This window comes from Silurus aristotelis, assembly GCF_946808225.1.
Source record: "Silurus aristotelis genome assembly, chromosome: 25".
Taxonomy (NCBI): domain Eukaryota; kingdom Metazoa; phylum Chordata; class Actinopteri; order Siluriformes; family Siluridae; genus Silurus; species Silurus aristotelis.
The window spans coordinates 12,472,911-12,494,671 of record NC_139598.1 but is presented as its reverse complement, the minus strand read 5'-3'; the positions used below and the strand labels follow the sequence as shown (position 1 = coordinate 12,494,671).

Genomic DNA, 21,761 nt, shown 5'->3' with positions numbered 1-21,761 from the left:
GCCAGTAATGCATGTCTTGTTTATATAAAGTGCAACCTCGATACTCACGGGGTTTACGTTTTATGACCCCTCGCTAGCAACAAAAAAGAGTTTTTGACGCTCTCTTTTTTTGATGGTTCCTTTTTCAAGTGGAATTGTACATGTACTGTAAACTAAATGAAAATTGTGAATTACTTGTCATAATTGTTTTATTTACTACTTTAAATGAATAATACAATAATATAAAAATGTTTGGAAAAACTATTTTGTCATTTATTAGTACAAACCCTATTTTGAAATGTTACTTTAAAACTTTCGAGCCGCTCACGGCTTCTCGTAAACCATCAGATTTTTGGGGAGTTACTTTTAGTCCGGTTCCAAATGTAAAGTTGCGAATTATCGAGGTTGCGAGTGTCAAGGTCGTGAGGTTCCACTGTATTTAATTCAAATCGAACAAGAGCTAATAAAAGTATGTTTCACAGCCTGAGTACAGATATGCATGTGAAGGAAAGTGCACTAAGTGTGTTTTTGTGTTTCTACAGCTCCACAAAATGCTCGGTGAGAAAGTGAACAACACTGCAGTGATCGAGAAACAGGTTCTGGAGCTGTGGGACCGACTTTACCACTCGTGGTTCGTCAAGGTAATCAGACATTACTCACAGACATTAATGCAGACACAGACAGATTAATAAAATGGACACAGAGTGAGACAAACAGGGACAAACTGATGCAGACAGACAGATACAAGCAGGGACAAACAGACAAACAAATAGGTGCAGAGAGACACAGACCGGGACAAACAGATACAGAAGGAGATGAATCAGGCAAATCCAAAGAGAGGAAAGTGACAGAAACACTGATCACTGGTACCTCATGAGCATGTTTAACTCGACAGAGAGCGAGGGGGGGAGAAGGGTGACAGAGAGAGAAAGAAGGATTGTAAAGCATTCTCATTGTTTCATAAATCTTTCCACACTGTACAGTGTGATTCGGGTGCAGTCAGGGACTAGACTAACTATGGCAGCATAACTAAAAGGGAGAGCCAGAAGGTAACACAGACATGAGGGTTCTCTGGGATAAGAGACAACTGTAACCAAACCTGAGTGACCCAAAACACGTGATCCACGATCCCTCCAGATCCGCTCCTTCACCTAAGATTAATATTTTACAATTGTATTACAATTATCCTAATTAATACACTTGAGCAGTTGAGGGTGGTGCTGATATTTGAACCCATGACCTTCTAAACAGAAGTACAACATCCTAACCACTGAGCTACTGACTGAAACTGCCAAACTGACACAAACATAGACAGATGCAAGTAGGAACAAATAAACACAAATGAAGGCAGACAGACAGTGTGTCTGTGTAAAAATGTGTCTAGGGCTGCGTCCAAATTTACACACTCCTGTGCGAAACTGTATGTCTGAAATATTTGCTACAGTTCTGTTACTTGTATAAAGGCTACGTATTTCGAGCAACACAGACACACACTTTCACACTCTGTATAGACATTTACTATGGGAAATGTGTTCTGTGATGAGGAAAAAAAAAGTTACTGGCAAAGGTGAAGAGATTAATAAAATATTCTACTTAAGTAAAAGTACTGTTACTTCAATTAAATTTGACTTAAGTACAAGATTTATTGTGTCTTTTTTTTTTTTTTTGTGAGTTTAGCAGGTTTGTACTCCGCCATCAATCAATCAATGCAGTAGTATCCAGAAGCGAGATTTTTTTCCCTTGCTTAATTTTTCTCTCTTAATTTCTTTTACTGGATATGACATCAACAGATATGATTCAAAATGTATTTAAGTACAATATAATAAGCAAATTATTAAGTAAAATTTAAGTTAAATTAACATAAAAACTACTCGATGACAGTATTGTGAGTAAATGTAATTTGTTACATTCCATCTCTCATTATACTGAAACATGGACAGTGTAATGAATAATTCAGTGAATAACTATACTGTGCTGTCATGCAGTATGAAGTTCTGTCTGTCTGCTGCCTGTCTGTATGTCTGTCTGCTGTCTGTCTGCCTGGAACGTGTGAGGTTAGATAAGGTAACATATTCTACATTGCAGTTTTCTGCTTTTAATTGCTTCTCTTTCCTTCCTTACAGAACGTGACGTACAGCGGACGCCATCGTGGATACAAGCAACACCTCCAGAGGCAGCACAGCTGGCTTGGAGACATACTGGACTGGCAGGATATTGTCTCTTTCCTGCAAGACAACATAGAAACCCTGCTATCGGTGAGTGTATTTGTGTGAGGGCGGTGTTTTTTGTGTGTATTGTGCAACGGGTGTTATTCTGTCTCCTCTGTCAATCCCAGTTAGCCAATGTGAGCTCATGTATGTGGAAGAGGGTAAACGGTGCTTTCCTCCATGTGTATTGTGCTACTCTTTGACACTGTTCCAGATTGACAGTCAAGTTTTTTTTCTATAACGCTTTTCACAACAGACATTGTCTCAAAGCAGCTTTACAGAATTTAACAGTTAAGGTGAGCGATGTGTATTGATCTCTGATGAGCAGCCACGGCGACTGTGCCAAAGAAAAACTCCCTTCGATGGTGGTTGGTGTTTGGGTGGGGTGTGTGGTTGATCTGGTACAGTTAATATAATGCTTATCATTCCAGCTGTTTTCACTATTTTACTTATTGTTATTTCAACCTATTCAGGGTATTCCATTTATCCAGTACTATAATTCACAACTTTCCCTCAGAATATGTTTTTTAGTAGCTAGCAAGATGGTCCTCACTAACCCCTTGAGTGTAGCGTATTCATTAACTCAGTGGTGTGCACTACTTCACTGCTGTCAAGGTCTCCAATCTCAGTGCATTAAACACTATTATCTAATCTAATTTACTGTCGTTTTTTTACATTCTACATTGCTCATTACTGTTATCCTCTACAGCAGGGTATAGATGACTGCCAAGACAATACATATTACAGTCTCAATTATAGCTGTTATATAACCGCTGGAGAGCTGGCAGGTTGGTGGGAACGCTTGAAGACTACATTTGGGAGAAAACTACAGAGAATTGTAATGATCTAAAAACGAATCTGCACTGAATAAACGTTTAAGGTAGATATTGCGTCTAGAATACCGATTCCTTCCGTGAAAGTTTATCGATTTTACTTAGGAAGAAGGAAGTGCTGATACGTTTGACTAGCTTGCTAATTTTGAGTGAAAAATGTTGACCAGACAGTCGTCTCAATCTGAAAGTTAGACACGGTCTCATGTAGCTGATTTTTCAATCTGATTTTTTTGGACAAACGAATGACCCTGATTAGTAAATCATTTTTACCGTGTATTGTCGGACTTTGTCATTACTCCTCCATGCTTTTCAATTGCTATAAAGCAGGGGTCACCAACTTTTTTGAAACTGAGAGCTACTTCTTGGGTATTGATTAATGTAAAGGGCTACCAGTTTATACACACAGTTTTCAGTTTGATCTGAAATAACATATTTAATGATTAATGATATTCATCTATGTGAAGACACTGATCATGTTAATGATTTCTCATAATAATCATCAACAATGATTTAACAAATTAGGAAACAGCTATTTTTAGAAAAGGCGCACAGGCTACTCATGTGGACCTTGCGGGCTACCTGGTGCCCGCGGCCACCACGTTGGTGACCCCTGCTATAGAGAGTGTAACCACTGGCAACACTTAGACATTAATATGTGGATTTAAAAATATCGCAATTAAGCATAAAACAATGTGTTTGCATTAGCATTCTTGTTAAAACGCTTTATATACACCTGATACCTGATATAAAATTTGTAAAGGTCCAGTTATGTTAAATACTGAAGGTCTGGAGAAGCAGAAAGTATGACTGAATGGTGAAAACAGTTCTATTTATCTTTAGCTTTGTAAATGTCGAGTTTATAGCTGTAGATGAGACCATGTTGAAGTGATGCTTTGTTTTTTTTTTAATGGTGATTTGAGTCACAGACTCAGCTGATGATCTGCTCCAGAAACTGATCTTATGGTTTAAAAAATAGAATCATGAATCAATGAATTTCTTTTCCCTCAAAAAGCTTGGTTTGCTAAAATCTTTTCCCCAGGATCCCACTTCTCAATTTAATCTCTTGTAGTATGTTTGTGTTTAACATTGTATTTATTTGTTTTTTGTATGAAATCAAATTCTCTGATATGGAAATGTAAAATTGTGTGCGTGCATATACATCTGGTTTCCTTGTCACTATGTAATTAACCTCCTGTGTGTGTGTGTGTGTGTGTGTGTGTGTGTGTGTGTGTGTGTGTGTGTGTGTGTGTGTGTGTGTGTGTGTGTGGTATGTGTTTGTAGATTGTGGAGTCTCTCTGGGTCGTAATGAGCCGAAATGTTGGTTTGCTGATCTCCACAACAACTACGCTGCTCACTGTACTGTTCCACAGTGGCACTGCGCTGCTTAACTTTGTCCTCTCGCTGGTAAAACAAACACACACACACACACACACATGCAATGCGTGCACAGGGTATTGACTAAGGTGTCTAAGGTGCTTATTATATAAACATCAGTACTGTGCTGCCATAAGGAAAAGCAAACACATCAGTAATGCATTTAGAATTGCACACAGAATGTGTGTGTGTGTGTGTGTGTGTGTGTGTGTGTGTGTGTGTATTTGTTTAGGTGATTTTCCTGACCACACTGTTTTACTTACTGAGCTCCAGTGGAGAGTACTACAAGCCCGTGAAATGGGTGATTAGTCTCACACCCCTGTCCCAGCCTGGACCTTCATCCAACATCATCGGCCAGTCTGTGGAAGAGGCCATAAGGTACACACACATACACACACACACACACACACACACACACACACACACACACACAGACACACACACAGTAAAGTACTTTTACAAAGCCATGAACCCACACTATAATTATTCACTAAAAACACGGATATGTGAGTGGAGCTAGATATGCGTCATTGTTTGGGCAAGTTCAATCAAATCAGCACTTCACCCAAATTAATTCAAATCGCCATTTATTCAGAAAACCCTCTGTGATGGCTCTTCTGCTCGTCAGTACAGTACAAAAATCTTCAATAAAAGTAGAGTGGGTAGTGTTTCATTAGATATTATTTATTATTTAATTTATTTAGCCTTCATTTATTTAGCTTGAAACTGTATTCATGATTAAGAAAATATCAATATACATGAGCCCCAGCACTTTACTTTTTTTTTTACATTTTGTTATGTTACAATTGTATTCAAAATGGATTCATTATTTTCCTTTAAAATTCTACAAACAATACTTCGTAATGACAATGTGAAAGAAGTGCGTTTGTTATCTTTGCAAATTGATAAAAATCACATGTACATAAGTATTCACAGCCTTTGCTCAATACTTTGTTGAAGCATCTTAGTCACCAATTAAAGCCTCAAGTCTTTTTGAGTATAATGCTACAAGCTTGGCACACCTCTTTTTTTCTGCATTTATTTTTTCCTCGATCCTGACTTCTCCCATTACCTGCTGTTGAAAAAAATCCCCACAGCATGATGCTGCCAACACCATGCTTCACTGTAGGGATGGTATTGGCAAGGTAATGAGTGGTGCCTGGTTTCCTCCAGACATGACATTTGGCATTCAGGCTAAAGAATTCAATCTTTGTTTCTCATGGTCTGAGAGTCCTTCACGTGCCTTTTGGTAAACTCCAGGCCGGCTGTCATGTGCCTTTTACTGAGGAGTGGCTTCCGTCTGGCCACTCTACCATACAGGCCTGATTAGTGGAGTGCTGCAGAGATAGATGTTCTTCTGGAACGTTCTCCTCTCTCCACAGAGAAACACTGGAGCTCTTTCAGAGTGACCTCTTCTTCCATTTACAGATGATGGAGGCCACTGTGCTTATTGGGACCCTCAATGCTGCAGATATTTTTCTGTACCCTTCCTCAGATCTAGAAAGAAATAGTCTTTCTTACTCTTTATTTAGCCTCCCTATGATTGTAGCTTTGAGATGTAAAACACTAGTTAGCGCTCAGATCATGCATCTACTACTAGCCTAATTGTAATACCAATAATGTAATACAATCATGATATTTGGCCTCTTTAACGAGTATGCGCATATGTTTAAAATATATGAATAAATAAATAAATGTTCATGTTGGGTGCAATGATACTGATTTTGTTCATGTATTGCAATACACTTGATGGCACTGAGGTGTGATGCGGGTGAGGCTGGCACAGGTTTCATGGTATGGGTAGGTTTAAGAGGTTAGCAGCATCAGTTTAGATATAATTAATGCAAATGCAGTTTCCACTGTGTTCTGGTGAAATATTCAGGTTTTTTTGGTTAAAGTTTGCATATGGTGGTTTCCCAAAATTATATCCTATTCCTAAAATAAGAAAAATATCCCAATATATCGCCTCGCTTTCAGTATCGCAATATATCGTATTGCAACCCCTGTAAACCCTGTGTATCATATCACCAGATTCTTGCAGATACACTGCCCAAATAAAATTCTATATTTTCAGTCTATACCCTTATCCAAATAGCTTACTATTCACCAAATACACTATATCTTCAAAATTATGTGGAAACATGAGCATAAGGTTCATATGTGCTTTTGGACGATCTTATTCCACATTTTGCTGTTATAAAAACCTCCACTCTTCTATGAGGATGTTCCACTCGGTTCTGGAGTCATTTATTTCGATATAAAGGCGTTAGTAAAGTCAGGTATTGATGTAGGGTAAGGAGGCCTGGGGTGCGGTCAGAGTTCTAAGTCATCCCAAAAGATGTTAACAAGGATTAAGGTCAGAGCTCTATATCAGGCCACTCGACTCATGTAAACCATATCTTGATAGAGTTTGTGTTGTGTATAGGGGCACTGTCATACTGGAACAGGTTTGGGTCTTTTAGTTTTCATACGAAGGGAATTTTTCAAACTACCGCATCCAAAGACACCCAGTACAATTGTGTGTCTCCAACTTTGTGGTAACATATTTGTTAATATCGTGTATACTTACCAAAAACTTTAGAACTTTGTGTCAGAGTGGAAAGTTGATGACAAGTGAACAGACAACTAGTTGCTAACAGCTGCTAGTCAAGCCAAAGGTTTTTTATTTTAAATTTTTTAATAATAATAATAATTTCTCTATATAGCTTGTATACATTGGAACCAAATGTTTTCTCCAGAACAGTTCTTTAGATGAAATAAAGCACTAATGCACAAGAGAATCAGGCGAACTTAAAAGCCGTAAAAAAAAACTGTTAACTATTATCTAGTTTGGTATTAGATTGGGAGGCTTGTATAAAGAAAAAAAAAACAGGTTCCCTGGTGGTCTAGTGGTTAGGATGCGGCGCTCTCACTGCTGCGGCCCGGGTTCGATTCCCGGTCAGGGAACCAACCCCCGCTATTAGGGTTGCACAAGCCTGGATAAATGGGGAGGGTTGTGTTAGGAAGGGCATTCAGCGTAAAAACGTGCCAAATCAAACATGCGGATGATCCGCTGTGGCGACCCCTAATGGAAGAAGCCGAAAGAAAGTTTTTTTTTATATATAAAGAAAGAAAAAAAAAAACAGAATGTCCATACAGAACATACATAATAAAACTATTCGAGTTGAGTAAAGTGTTTTATTATACACACTCAAAGACACAGGCAGCTCCATTCCTGATTTCTATATTTTTTAAGCTGTTTTATGTCTGTAATGCTCTAATAGGTTCATGCCACGTTTCCTCTGAATCCTGTATTTGGAAATGAAACAGCTGTATTATTCTAATATTTGATCAGACAAGGTGGGCATAATCTGTCTACCGTTCTAGGGAGGAAGACTGATTAAAACTGAGTAAATAACGAGTAAATAATACACTCTTTGTGTGGAAGGGATGTGATGCTCGGTCTTACCTGTCAATCACAATCAAACCATGCAATCATGTATGTCTATGGGCGCTTGAATTTAGAAAAAGACCGGAAGCTCTTTCCTGTGTTACTCTGTACCATAAGAAGCAGTTTGGAAAGCTCTGATTGGCTGCCTACACTCATCTCAGTGGATGCACATGTTAGTCCTCATCCTTCTTGCCTGGTAATGGTTGACCTGGTCAGTGGCTGGGAATAGACAAATGAACAAATTAGGGAGAAATAAGTGAAAACGATATTTTTTACTTGTGGTTAAGATTTATTATTTTACTATTATCCAACAAATCTTTAGTACTGGCACCCTTGGTTTCATTTTAAGGTTTGTTTAGAGTAGATTGGATTCAACTCATTGTGAAGTAGGAGTACATGGTCAGTGAAATGCAGTAAGCATTTAACCAGAAGTGCAAATAGCAATGTATATAAATATACATATGTATACAAATATACAAATATACATATGTCATATTATACAATATCATATTATAGGAGTGCAAAGTACAAGGTACCGGTGCAAAGACCAGCTCAGTGCTGTTGTCTAAGAATAGGTGCAGTATATACAGTATTTCCCCGCTTTATCGTGGTTTGAATCCGGCGCCCCCCGGTTTAACGCGGAATTGCGTTTGCCACATAACTAATTAGGTAATTAGGCTGATTTTCCCAGTCTCTTGCGGATAGCACGATACACCAAAAAACTTATAGGGAATTGTTTTTATGGAGTTTTATGTTGAATTTTATTAATAAAAATATAATTATTAATTATAAAATGAAGTCAAATGTTAATACAGTACAGTACTGTATACATAAAATAGCATTTTCGCTTTATTAATAGAGTTCAGATTATTTATATAGCGTCTCATAGATGGGAGAGGGGCAAACAGTCCATGGATGGGGTAAAAGATGTCTTTGATAATGTTTCTTACCCATCGTAGGCATATGTCTTTGATAGAGGGGTAGCTGAAGTGTTGGGCAGTTTTCACTACCCATTGAGGCATTCTGGCTCGTGACAGTGCATTTGGGGTAGCGGTAGATCAGTGGTTCAATCTCTGCGTTACTGATCAAATGGTCAGTGGTTCAAGTCCCAGTATCGCCAAGCTGCCACACTTGGGGCCCCTGAGCAAGGCCCTTAAACTTCCGTGCTCTAGGGCCGCTGTGTCATGGCCGACCCTGCACTCTGGAAAGAAAAAACTTCACTGTGCTGTTAAAGAACATGTGACAAGTATAAAACACATTTCTTTCTTACCCTTTTCATTTAATTGCCGTACCACGCTGTGAAGCATTAAGATGCTTGGGTCTGTTATCACTCCAGGGCAAATACTGTCTGTGCTAAATACGTGCTGTAGAAGCCACCATTTTATTCATTTCAATTCAGATTTATTTGTACAGGAATTTTAACAATGGGCATGGTCTCAAAGCGGCTTTACACGGACCAGTTTAGCATTTTTATATTAAGAAATTAAGCTAATGCAGCCAACGTTGCATATTTCAAGTATTATTCCATTCATGAATTATGTAGTTAGGTATTATTCAAAAATAAATGTCTCTCAGTGATATACTCGTGTACTTTTCTAATCAGTTTTTGCTTTGATTTCAAATGTTCAGATTCTGATTCTTTTACCACACCTACCTGCAGTACGCGGTGTGACCACAAGATGGCAAGAGAGATCTATCATTTTTTACACTTCAGCAGAACAAAACTAAATTTTCTTTTCTTTCTTTTATTCGGTTTTTTCTTTGTAAAGTGTTGATTCATTACAGATTATTGCTTCGAGTACTAAAGCTAGCACACACATTTTCCATTTCAGGATGCAGCTGTGGCTGTGTGAGTTTTTGTCATGGTCGAAAGGAAACAAGGCGAAGAATTTGCATGATTCACACTGTGCCGTTCCAGCGTTGTTAAGGAAGTGTGTGTGTGTGTGTGTGTGTGTGTGTGTGTGTGTGTGTGTGTGTGTGCACGCCTTCAACCAAAGTGGCCCAGATATCCAATGGAGCCATTTTCATGTTCGTTTAAACATTATGGTGAAAAATGTGGTTTTCCTGACGCGCACTTTCTGTCTCTCTCTTCCTCTTTCTCAGGTTTCAAAAGTCAGAGGTTGCAGAGTTGCTTTATTGTCTTTACAAATATTAACATTTGTATTGGCATGAGTTTGGGTACAGGGTTATAAAACAAACAGGCAAATAACTACAAAAAAAATATTAAAACAAGCTGGAAAAAAATAGTAAAAACAAGTTTGTCATGGTGTGTTAGTGTGTTGGTCTGTGTCGGTGGTGTGTTATTATGTTGGGGGTGTGTTAGAGTGTGTTTTATTGTGTGTATGTGTGTTGATGTGTTGTCAGTGTGTGTTATTGTGTGTAAGTCTAAGTTGGTGGTGTGTTGGTGTGTGCTAGTGTTTATTTATTTAGTGTGTTTGTGTGTCATTGATATAAGTTAATGATGATTGTCAGCATTGTGTGTGTGTGTGTGTGTCTGTGTTTTTTTTTTGCTATGTTAGTGTGTGTGTATCAGTGTGTTGGTGGTGTGTTTGTGTGTCACTCATTGGTGTTGGTAGTGTGTAGTTAGTTGGTAGTGTTTTTGTGTGTCACTCATTGGTGTTGGTAGTGTGTTTGTAGTTAGTTGGTGGTGTGTGTTGGAGTGCGTTGGTGGTGTGTTATTGTGTGTTTTATGTGTTGGTGGTGTATGTTAGTGTGTGTTGGTGTGTGTCTATGGTGTGGTTGTAGAGCAGTGACTCAGGACCAGTCGGATGGGGGGACAGGTGTTGCTCAGCTCGTGCTATTGCAGAGTTGTATAATGACAGGTGTGTAGGTTGCACTCTCTTCAATGTTTCCAGAACTGATCGGTCTTTTTCTGCCCTGCTGCTGATGTTTCTGTGCACCTTTAAGATCATTTCGCAGAACTCTGCATGCACGATCTCATTTGGATGGTTTGTCCTACTTATAAATCGTAGTGCAGGTTAAAAGGGAAATCTTTAGAGCCAGATTGGAATAGGGATTTCTACAAATGCTTTGTGTTACTCACTCAGAAGTTTCCAGATGAACTCGTATTTAGTTGATGCAGGAGAAATCTGGAACGCTCTATTTCATGTGTTCCTAATCTAAACGTGTGTTTAGTTGCCTGAGAGTTTCAGGCTAATACTGCTGAAGCAGCTCTATGTTCTGCTCTACATCCTGAGCAGTGGGTGAGAGCACAGCCAAGTCATTTGCATACAACAGGGGTTTAATATCTCTCTCTCTCTCTCTCTCTCTCTCTCTCTCTCTCTCTCTCTCTCTCTCTCTCTCTCTCTCTCTCTCTCTCTCTCTCTCTTTCTCTCTCTCTCTCTCCCTCTCCCTCTCCCTCTCCCTCCCTTATGCCCCCCAGAGGTGTATTTGATGCGTCTCTAAAGATGGCAGGATTTTACGGCCTCTATACCTGGCTTACACACACTATCTTTGGCATCAACATCGTCTTCATCCCCTCAGGTAAGACAGACATGCTCAAAGTAGTTGCTTATTTATACATATGGGTGTTTTATTTGCATACCACCCACCCCGACACACACACATTGCCAGGATTCTGTAGTCTTTGTCTTATTTCTCTTACCCCTTTCTGTCCACCCCAACATTTAATGGAACACACACACACATTACACACACACACACTGCATCTCGTGAAAGTGAGTACACCCCTCACATTTCAGCAACCATTTTAGTTGATCTTCCCAAGGGACAATACTATAGAAATGAAAATTGTGCAGTTTGTACAGTAGTACAGATTTACTGTCCTCTCAAAATAATTCTACATACAGTCATTAATTTCTGAATAACAATAATAAAATATATATAAAAAATAACAAGAGTAGACGCTTCACTTGTCAAGAGTTTTGACAAGTGAACATGTCAAAACTGTGTTTTATTTCTATAGTATTGTTCCTATAGAACATATAATAAAACGTTTGTTGAAATGAATCAGATTCGCATCGGTGCATCGGCATAAAAGTTTTTGATACGATTTGATGCATCGATTTAAAAAAGTGCGCATCGGATGCAAGTTGGCATTTGTACCGCAATGCACGATTTTTTACTTTTGCATCGGTAAAAAATTATTTATTTATATACAATTATTAGAAAATGTGCTATACTTTTATTATTTAGAAAGTGACCAATATTTAGATTGATTTGTCCTCACTAAACTGTTTCTCCAATGCGTTCCCTCAGCAACTGCGGTTACTTTAATATGATCACAACACTACAGAGATCGAGGCGTGTCCTGAGAGTCACATAGAATATAGATTAACATGGCAGAGGTAGAGCTGCAATCTTCCTGAAGACAGTAAAGGAAAAGAACCGCTGGTTTTATTGAAAAATTTTTCTTTGTTTTTGTTGCACTACAAAGGCCTGTTTGTGAAAGGGCCATGCATTAGAATTCAGAAGGCACTTAATTAATCTGAACCAAAGAAATAAAAAGTGTATAAACTGTACCATAGTGAATTGAATTCCATCATATTTTTTCTATTGTGTGTAATTTACATGTCATTTATCATAATGATAAATAATTTTTGTTTAATCATCATTTTGAGACACTAGAAAAAACCTTTCCAGCAGTTTTGATGAATAATTGTATTTTTGAAGTACCAATAGACATGAGGGATTTATTTATGTAAATGATGTTTATTTGCCACTCGATTCAAGTTGTGAACATGTTTGAGGATATATTAGTGTTGCACAATTAACTATAATTGTACCAAGATATTTGGCTTCTAAAACTAATAACACATTCATTAGAAAAAGGATATGTAAAGAATGAGAAATAAAATACAATGGGATGTTCGATTTTAGGGAAATACCATGAAGTTGATTATTTTTACAGCACGTCCAGTTAATTTGTACATTTGTATAATGTTCTTCGAAACAATCGGTTCCTATCATCACTTCACTATAGCATCTATACACATCAGTTGCCTACTCATATTCTCTTATTTCTCTAATGTTGATGACAATAGTGGCATTATGAATTTCTTACATTCATTTCAGACAAACTCACTGCGGGAAACATATGCTATATAGACTAAAGTTTGTGGACACCTGACCATATGATCGCTATGTGCTTTTTAAACATCCTGTTCCATATTTTAATCCCAATTTGCTCAGAGATCTATACCAGGCCACTCAAGAACTTCCACTCCAAACCTTGTAAAGCATATCTTCATGGAGTTTGCTTTGAGCTTGAACAGGTTTGGGTCTCCTTGTTCAAGTGAAGCGAAAACACATATGGCTGAAAAAAACAGGTGTCCCAATACTTTTGTCCATATATGACAATAAATATCTCGCAAAATGTAACCCTATTACAGATTTAGCTGTTTTTTATTTTTTATTTTTTAGTTTTTTTTTTTATAAAAGAACCAACCAGAATTGAGATTTTGACTGAATGAAGTAATGGTTTATTTTTCAATTGTGTGTTTTTTGTTGTTGTTTATTTTATTCAGATTTAATGCTCTTCTGCATCAAACTTTTTACATTTACAATTTAAAAGCTCCATTCAGTGACATTTTTGAGGTTTTACAAATTCATCCATTTTTAAACAGGAATGCAGACGTATGAAAGGAAAAAACATGGACGTGAAAGCCTGTTTAATTTGGAAATTCTACTTTGATGAAAACCTGCAACACGTTTAGCCTTTTTTGTTTTAAATAAATTGTATAATTCTATTTGTCGCCTTTATCGTGCGGTCCTAAGTGAAATATTAATTCCGAGTCAGCTAAGAGGATTCTAATATTGTAAGAAATGAATTTAGGTGTGAATCCGGAAGCTTCATCACTGCATGATTTATTCCAATATTATTTTAGAGACATTTCGACTTAGTAAACGTACAAATAATATATATTTAATGAGTGCTTACTCTACGTGTGTGTGTGTGTGTGTGTGTATGTTTGCAGCGATGGCAGCTATTCTTGGTGCCGTGCCATTTTTGGGCACATACTGGGCGGCATTGCCTGCTGTGCTGGATCTGTGGCTGGCGCAAGGTGAAGGTGTTAAAGCCCTGCTGCTGCTCCTCGCACACCTGCTGCCCACCTACTTCGTTGATACGGCCATTTACTCAGACATATCAGGGTGTGTGTGTGTTGTACAGATAAGTATTGTGTCCTTGTTTGAATGACTGACTGGCTGATTCCCAAATGCAAGAGTGTTTAATGAGATTAATTACGGCAGAGCAGGTAATGCATTCAGTGTTTGAGGAATTAACAAGGACATCGCAATGTTCCTCACCCTGCAGGGACACGGTAATTCGTGTATTCAAGCTGCGTGCTTGCACGTGTGCGTGCGTGTGTGTGTGTGTGTGTGTAGCAGGGGTCAGTTTTATTAACTTTTATTGATCCTTCTACTCTAAAGTCAGTTGCTGTTAAAATATGAATGATGTGTGTTCTGATTTTAGCTTGCAGCCCTAATATATGTGTGTGTGTGTGTGTGTGTGTGTGTGTGTGTGTGTGTGTGTGTGTGTGTGTGTGTGTGTGTGTGTGTGTGTGTGTGTGGGTGTGTCTGTCTAGTGGGGGTCATCCTTATCTGACAGGCCTAGCCGTGGCTGGTGGAGCGTACTATTTGGGTTTAGAAGGAGCCATCATAGGCCCGATCCTGCTCTGCATTCTGGTGGTAGCATCCAACATCTACAGTGCCATGCTGATGAGTCCGAGCAGCAGCCAACCTACACCAGTGCAGAGCAACTTCCCTCAACATCTGGGCAGGTATATGAACACACACACACACACACACACACACACACACACACACACACACACACACAAACAAATGCAGATCAGCTTTCCTTAATCATAGATGTAAGCATTACAGAATACAACCTATTTCCACTTAACCAGATCATTTTCACTTCCTGGTCTGGTTCTCTTTAAGAGTGGGTGGAGCTCAAAAAATACTATATTCATATACTATATGTTTGTATTTAATGACTTCTGGATCTGCTTCTCTAAAAGCTGGATCATACCTTCTTTTGACAGCATGCATTCCTAGGCAAGATGGCTGCCCCCATATCTTGTGGTTGTTTGGAGTATCATTTGGGAGCTTTCTTAGAAATTAACACTACATTCGCACGTAGTGCAGCATCACAAAAAATATTTTTTGCTTGTTTGTGCAGCCACGGAATACGTAATGTGGAACTGCATCACAAATCACATGAATGCAAAAAAGATGGGCCACGCCCAAAATGGCAGCATAAAAATGAAGCTTTTAATGGTTTTTACAACAAATCTTTGGAGAGGGAAGATCAAAATAAAACCCATGCACTCCAGAGAGAGTTCCTGTGCCACCATTTGCTTGTTCTGTTGTTGCTACAGTAATAATAATAATATAAAAAATAATATAATACAAAAAATTATATATATATATATATATATATATATATAGTGTGTATATATTCAGGTAGGTTAATAAAAAAAAAAAAAAGATTTTTCAATGAATTTGAATGCAAGACAATTTTTTTCTTATATTGAGGTATTGCGATTTTTAATAAAAAATGTTGTAGCACACATACAGGGGCAGATACATTGTAGTTGCACCAATGGCAGAAGAGACGTTATTGACATCTGACCGCATTTTCTGCCAACGAATATATGCCAAGAAAAGCTTCTGCAAACATATTTAACTAGATAATTTTTTTACATTTATTTACACCATGTTGACCCCTTTATTAATGGCATGCCAACTAAAAATACGTTCCTTAACCAGATGTTTTTTCAAATTACTAATAAAGAAAATGTTACTTCAGTCATGTTGTTGTAGATATGTTTTAAGTTGACTAGTTATACTACCACTACTTCTTTCAGCTGTTCCCGTTAGGAGTTGCCACAGAGGATCATCCGTCTCCATAAGTTGACTAGTTATACATAAAAAGAATAAAATAAAATTGAAATCCTGAAAGTCAAATATTCTGTTTAAAAAAATCCATGAAATTTGAATTTTTTGCCATATTGCCCAGTTTCATAAGAATGATAAAAAGGTACTTCTATAATTAATTTCACCTAATCATCAGCTGTTAATTCTTGCGATTTTCTTTTTAATCGGAATAATGGATTGTTGTCAAGAACATTAAAAAGCTTCACATTCTGTAGTTTCTGCAGTCTACAGTCAGTCTACAATTCTGTATTCTTCAACAGTCTGTATTTGACTCAGGGGTTTTATCTACTATTTTATTTTTAAGTTTAGTATGTAGATAAAAAAAATTTATGTAGATTGTTCACACCTTCCAAAAGATTAGAATAGAAATGTGTTTCATGACAACAGTTATGATGACGGAAATTTATAGACGGAGCTTGTCAAAGTTCAAATCGGAAACCAGATCGGACAGGGATGTTGTGGGTGTCACTTTTAATGCTTCAGATGTACAGAAGATACAAACGTGGTTATGATGCAGTATGACACTTAAGTACAGTATCTTACAAAAGTGAGTACACACTATTTTAGTATCTTCTCAAGGGACAATACTTTAGAAATGAAAATGTAATATATTTTAGAATAGTCAATGTGTATAGCAGTACAGATTTCTTTTCCTCTAAGAATAACTCAACATACAGCCATTATTGTCAAAATAACTGGCAACTAAAGTGAGTACACCCCAAGTGAACATGCCAAAGTGTGAATATTTTGTATGAGCACCAGTGATATCCAGCACTGCCTAATCCTCCTGGACATGGAATTCACCAGAGCTGCACAGGTTGTTGCTGGGATCCTCTTCCACTTATCGATAATGAAATCACGGAGCTGCTGGATGTTAGACACATGGTAAATCAGTTTTAGGGTGTTACTGATATTCTTATAGCTTCGGCCATCATTGAGGATTTGAGAATTAAAATTGTTGCTTTCAACAGACTTCTTTGCAATGAGATGCCATGTTAAACATCCAGTGGTCAGTATGAGAGAATTTTACTCAAAGCACCAAATTTTAACTGCAATTGGTCCTGTCAAGCAGACAAAAACTTGAACATGATGAATAGGACATATGGTTTTGCATGGTTACATGCTTTTATCAATTAGGGCAGTGGTCCCCAAACTTTTTTGCGCCACGGACTGCTTTAATGTCTGACAATATTTTCATGGACTGGCCTTTCAGGTGTGGCGGACAAATACAACAAAATAAAATTATACGACCGACATAAAAACTGATATTTTCTAAATATAATAATAAATGTGAATCCACTGTGTTGTTTTTTGTTCATTTTGCTCGCTTGGGGGTTTGAATTTAGCAGTAATGTAGTATGTGTTACTGGCCGGAGCAGCCCCTTTAAGAACGTAGCGGATGGAGGTAAGACATGTGACCGAGGCATCATGACATGCATCAAGAGTGAGTCATAAACAGATGTGGTGGAGAGAATCTGGTAATTTTCCAAAATATAACATCGTTCAGAATCAGATAATAAATAAAACGGAAATAATGTAAGTTATGTATGCTTTCTGTGCGGCCCGGTACCAATTGACCCGGGTGTTGGGGACCATTGACTTAGGGTGTACTCACTTTTGTTGCCAGCTATTGTGACATAATAGCTGTATGCTGAGGACAGTAAATCTGTACTGCTATACAAACTGCACATTGACTACTCTCAAATAATGTTTTATTTCTATAGTATTGTCCCTTAAGATATACTAAAATGGTTGCTGTAATTTGAGGGGTGTACTCACTTTTGAGAGATACTGTATAAACCAGCCTTTTATTAAGATTTTTTTTAGTTGTGTCACTTTTGCTTCATTGTTCTTGCAGTTTGGTACAAATTCAATCCAAAAACCTAATATTGAACTGTACAGGTTTTAATCAGAAGAAAATGAAGATCAATTGAGGATTCTGGGAGTTCAATAGGAATGTGTTTATTCTTTCTGTCTCCCACACACTAACACGCTCATTTCACATTATTGGGTTGCAATTTTACATTGTTGTGGACACAGTACTCACCCTCAGCTTTCTGCAGGTCATTCCTGGACTCTCCTCTGCTGCTGAAAAGAGTGATAGAGTGAAATAAAAAGCCTGATTTGCTTTCCTGGCTGCTCAGCTGTTACTCGGCCTTCACTCACCGAGACTGGAACCTCCTCCAAAAACGGGCTCGGACGTCTCGGCCAATGAAACTGTACCAGGAGGGCAAATGAGCTCCAGATCGGCTCAGAATCAGTGTTGTAAAAAAAAAAAAAAAAAGCTATGGAACTCTAATGAAAACAGATTAATACCCTCAGCCTTAACGCTCAGCTTCTAGAGCCTGAGTTCTCCGAGTGCAATATTATTCACACCTAAGAGCAAAGTTCAGTGAACAGGATCGTCTCACGTCTAGCATAGCGGCTACGACCTCAAATAGCACTCTACGATTGTTAGGGTCGTTGTTTACACGCGGCGTTTAAATGAAAAATCCACCACCACTACGATTTCACAGTTTTTATTTGTTTCGTTAGTACGGTTGCAGTTTTTTATTTATTTTTGTAATATAATGGGACAGCTTTTACCACCGTGTGTGTTTGTGTGTATTGGCAGTTGCGACTTTCTGATTACTATTATTATTTAACCGTTTAAAAAAAAAAAAAGTTTGGCACATATCGTAACTTTATGAGCACTAGTCATGTATGCACTTGTGTGTTCTTGTGTGTCAGGTCATGTTTGTATGTCTTGGTGGGGACCAAGTCCCCACAATTTTAGGAACATACAGTATGGCAGTTTTGAATTTGTGGGGACATTTTGCTGGTTCCTACATGAAACTGATTCCTGCTTTTGTTTAAAAAATATTTTTAAACAAAATGATAAATGCCATAAATACATTTGGGTGTAGAATCGCCTTTAATTAATTGCATTAATAATTATATAAATGAAAGGTCCTCATAAGTAATAAGAGAATAAGTGGATGTGAGAAAGAGCAACACTTTTGCCTTATCTTCTCTGATTCATTCCTCAGACTACACTAAACATTTCTAACTGATGACTTTGTCAGCAATGTGTGCGCCCATAGAATACATAACAATTTCAGATTCATCATTTTATTTATTTTTCCCTGTCTGCTTTTTGCCCCATACATCATCGTACGTTTTTCTTTTCCTTCAGTCCATTGCAGCAACTCATTTTGATCGACTCATGCTTTTTTATGCGCTGCTTAATATTAGCAAAGCTCCTGCTCCTAGCTATCAGGAGCAGTGTCATTACTCACGACTGAAGGTTTGCTGATGGTTTAGCGAGTGCAGGAGTAGATGGATAAATGTGATTGACGTATCGAAGTGTGCAAAGAGAAAAACTGCGAATGCGGGGAAGACCAAAGACTGAGCCATGTCTCGTTCATGTATGCACTATACGGACAAAAGTTTGTGGACACTTGAGCATTAGATTCCTATGTAGTTTTTGAACACACCATTTTACATTTAGTTCTATTTTGCAGTTATAATAAGTTCCACTCTTCTGGGAAGATGGTCTACTGGATTTATGCTCATTCAGACACAAGGGTGTTAGTGAAGTCAGGTACTGATGTAGGTGGGGTGAGGAGAGGAGGCCTGGGGTGCAGTCAGCGTTCCTATTGATCCCAAAGGTGTTCAATCGGGTTGAGGTCAGAGCTCTATAGCAGGCAACCCAACCCATGTAAAGCATATCTTCATACATTTGTACACAAATCCATTGTCATGCTGGACCATGTTTGGGTGTCCTAGTGTGAAGAGAAATGCTACATCCAATTCAATTGTGTGCCTCTAACTTTGTTTTACAGTTTGGGGAAGAACCACATTTGGTTGGGAAAGTCAGGTGTCCTAATACTTTTGTCCATAGAATGTAGATTAGGTAGAATTTTCTTATTGATATGTAGCACTGATGGATAATTATTAGTCTCTTATAACTGAGCTTCTAGTCTGGTATCTTCCTCACTCAGGAGATGAGTTTAGTTATGGATTTATGATTAATTTAACAGACCTGGATTGTGTTGAAACGGTTTTCTTTTTGAATAGCGTCCAGCCATTAATATATATATATAGATCATTTTATTTATATTTTTGTTTTACTTCATTATACTACACTATTAAAAATGTAATTTAAATTTTTTTGTCTTGATTCCTTATTTCCCCAAACACACTGGTCATCTTCTTGGTCAAAAATGTCTAAATATCTATCAAACCTCTGAATATTTTATGAAAACCCCTCTTTTTCAGTCTGCCCTTGTTTGCCGAGCTGACCTTTACGCCCTGTGAAGGTCACATGACCTGTAACCCGACCCACCATCCCAGCCATCAGAGATCTGTCAGAGCAGCGAGTGGAAGATTGAAATCGATTGTTTTTCAGCCTTCCACAATTACAATGAACAGAGCTATCGACTTGCCTTTTTTTTTTTTTTATCTGTCTTGAGATCTATCTGTATTCCTCCTTTATGGCCAGCTTCTCTCGCTCTTGTGTGTCAGTTGTGTGTGTGTGTCTCTCTGACTGCCTGGCTCTTTCAACCTGATGGCTTCATCAGAGTGCTCGCTCATCTGTTAAATGAAATAAAAACCACGTGAGCTGCCTCATTCGATCATAAACGCCACAGTACAGTAAATGTGTACTGCAATACAAGCTGCACATTGACTAAAATATATCCAAGTTTATATGTATGTATGTGTGTGTATATATATTTCTATATATCTCAAAAGCTTGATAGACAGACAGATTGACCACTAATCGAAACAAGTTCAAAACAGTGCTTTACCCTGATTGGTGGCTTGGTTACGTTTTTATCCACTCATAAATAAAAATGAACGACCGATTTCACAAAATGTAGTTGAGTAAAAAGTAACATTTTTGACTTTCCAATGTAGTGAAGTTCAAGGCAAAGTCTCCCCAAATTGAAATACTTCAGTAAAGTACAGATACATGGAAAAAATTACATTTACTTTTTTTACCGTCCATTCAATCTAGTATGATGATTGGCCTGTTCATTGTTTCTTATACTTCAGCATTCAATATCCAATGAATATTACAACAAAACCCAATGAAATCCTGTATAACGTGTGTGTTTTTTTCTCTTCCCTTTTCTTCTCTACTCCCCCATCTAACCTCTTCCTTTCTCTCTTCTCTTCACCTCTCCCCCCTCTCTCCCGCCTTTGTGTGTGTGTGTGTGTGTGTGTGTGTGTGTGTGTGTGTGTGTGTGTGTGTGTGTGTAGAAGTATAGACGATGGCACAGCTGATCTGCTGGACTGTAAACGTTCTGTTTATTTCTCCAGCCTGTGGATCAAGCTCTGTGTGCTGTGACCTGTCAATCATCAGGCCACACCATCGTTCAGGTTAAAAGAAAAGAAAAAGAAAAAAAAAAAAAGGGGGGGGGGGTCTATCTGACGGTTAGAAACACTGACACACATGCTGTACTCGCACGCACTCACACACATGCACACACCCCTCTGTAGAGATGACACCCGGTCACATCACACGAAGGGGAAAAAAAAAACTCTGTAAACTCTAGTTGTCCATGAGGGACTGAAGGTGTGGGATGCTGGGTAGATCTCTCTGATGCCCCTCCCTGACCATTTTTTGGGGGTGGGGGAAAAAAACTAAAAAAACTTCTGCTTGCAGTTTATCCGGATTACGGAATGTGAAAATGCAGAGAGAGGACAAGTCTGTCTTTCACATCCACAGTCAGGGCCGAGCAGCATTCTTTCTCTTTTTTTCTTCTCTTTATCGCAGCCTCCAGAGCAAAGTACAGACAAAACATGAACATGATTTCACAAAGCGATATAAAAAGTCAATTAAAGGAATGAGACGTGTAAAATAAATGTATGCTAGCTGAATCTCTTTTGGCCTTTGCATGGGTTAAAAAAACAACAAAAAAGTGTGCACACATGCATATGTTTGTGTGTGTGTGTGTGTGTGTGTGTGTGTGTGTGTGTGTGTGTGTGTGTGTGTGTGTGTGTGTGAATAAATTTAAATACAAGATCTACACAGACATAAAACATTAA

General features: G+C 38.1%; 2 protein-coding genes across 5 annotated transcripts in view; one reads left to right on the top strand and one right to left on the bottom strand.

The window, feature by feature from the left end:
• The window catches only part of tmem245 (transmembrane protein 245), a 31,757-nt gene extending 11,877 nt beyond the window's left edge, over nucleotides 1-19,880 (top strand). For 2 of the 3 annotated variants that reach the window (XM_083529893.1, XM_083529892.1), the window contains 8 exons: nucleotides 522-620; nucleotides 2,103-2,234; nucleotides 4,301-4,423; nucleotides 4,626-4,771; nucleotides 11,206-11,306; nucleotides 13,760-13,934; nucleotides 14,369-14,563; nucleotides 17,792-19,880. In XM_083529893.1, coding sequence (XP_083386019.1) covers nucleotides 522-620; nucleotides 2,103-2,234; nucleotides 4,301-4,423; nucleotides 4,626-4,771; nucleotides 11,206-11,306; nucleotides 13,760-13,934; nucleotides 14,369-14,563; nucleotides 17,792-17,837 — 1,017 coding nt within the window. In that variant the 3' untranslated portion in view covers nucleotides 17,838-19,880. Of the gene's footprint in view, nucleotides 1-521; nucleotides 621-2,102; nucleotides 2,235-4,300; nucleotides 4,424-4,625; nucleotides 4,772-11,205; nucleotides 11,307-13,759; nucleotides 13,935-14,368; nucleotides 14,564-14,833; nucleotides 15,208-17,791 lie in introns of those variants that run through there. The other variant, XM_083529894.1, reaches the window with a different exon arrangement.
• Nucleotides 19,881-20,996: 1,116 nt separating this feature from the next.
• The window catches only part of galnt1 (UDP-N-acetyl-alpha-D-galactosamine:polypeptide N-acetylgalactosaminyltransferase 1), a 125,677-nt gene continuing 124,912 nt past the window's right edge, over nucleotides 20,997-21,761 (bottom strand). For both annotated transcript variants that reach the window (XM_083529960.1, XM_083529961.1), the window contains one exon: nucleotides 20,997-21,761. This exon is cut by the window's right edge and continues 1,329 nt beyond it. The gene's annotated coding sequence lies outside the window, so the exon portion shown is untranslated.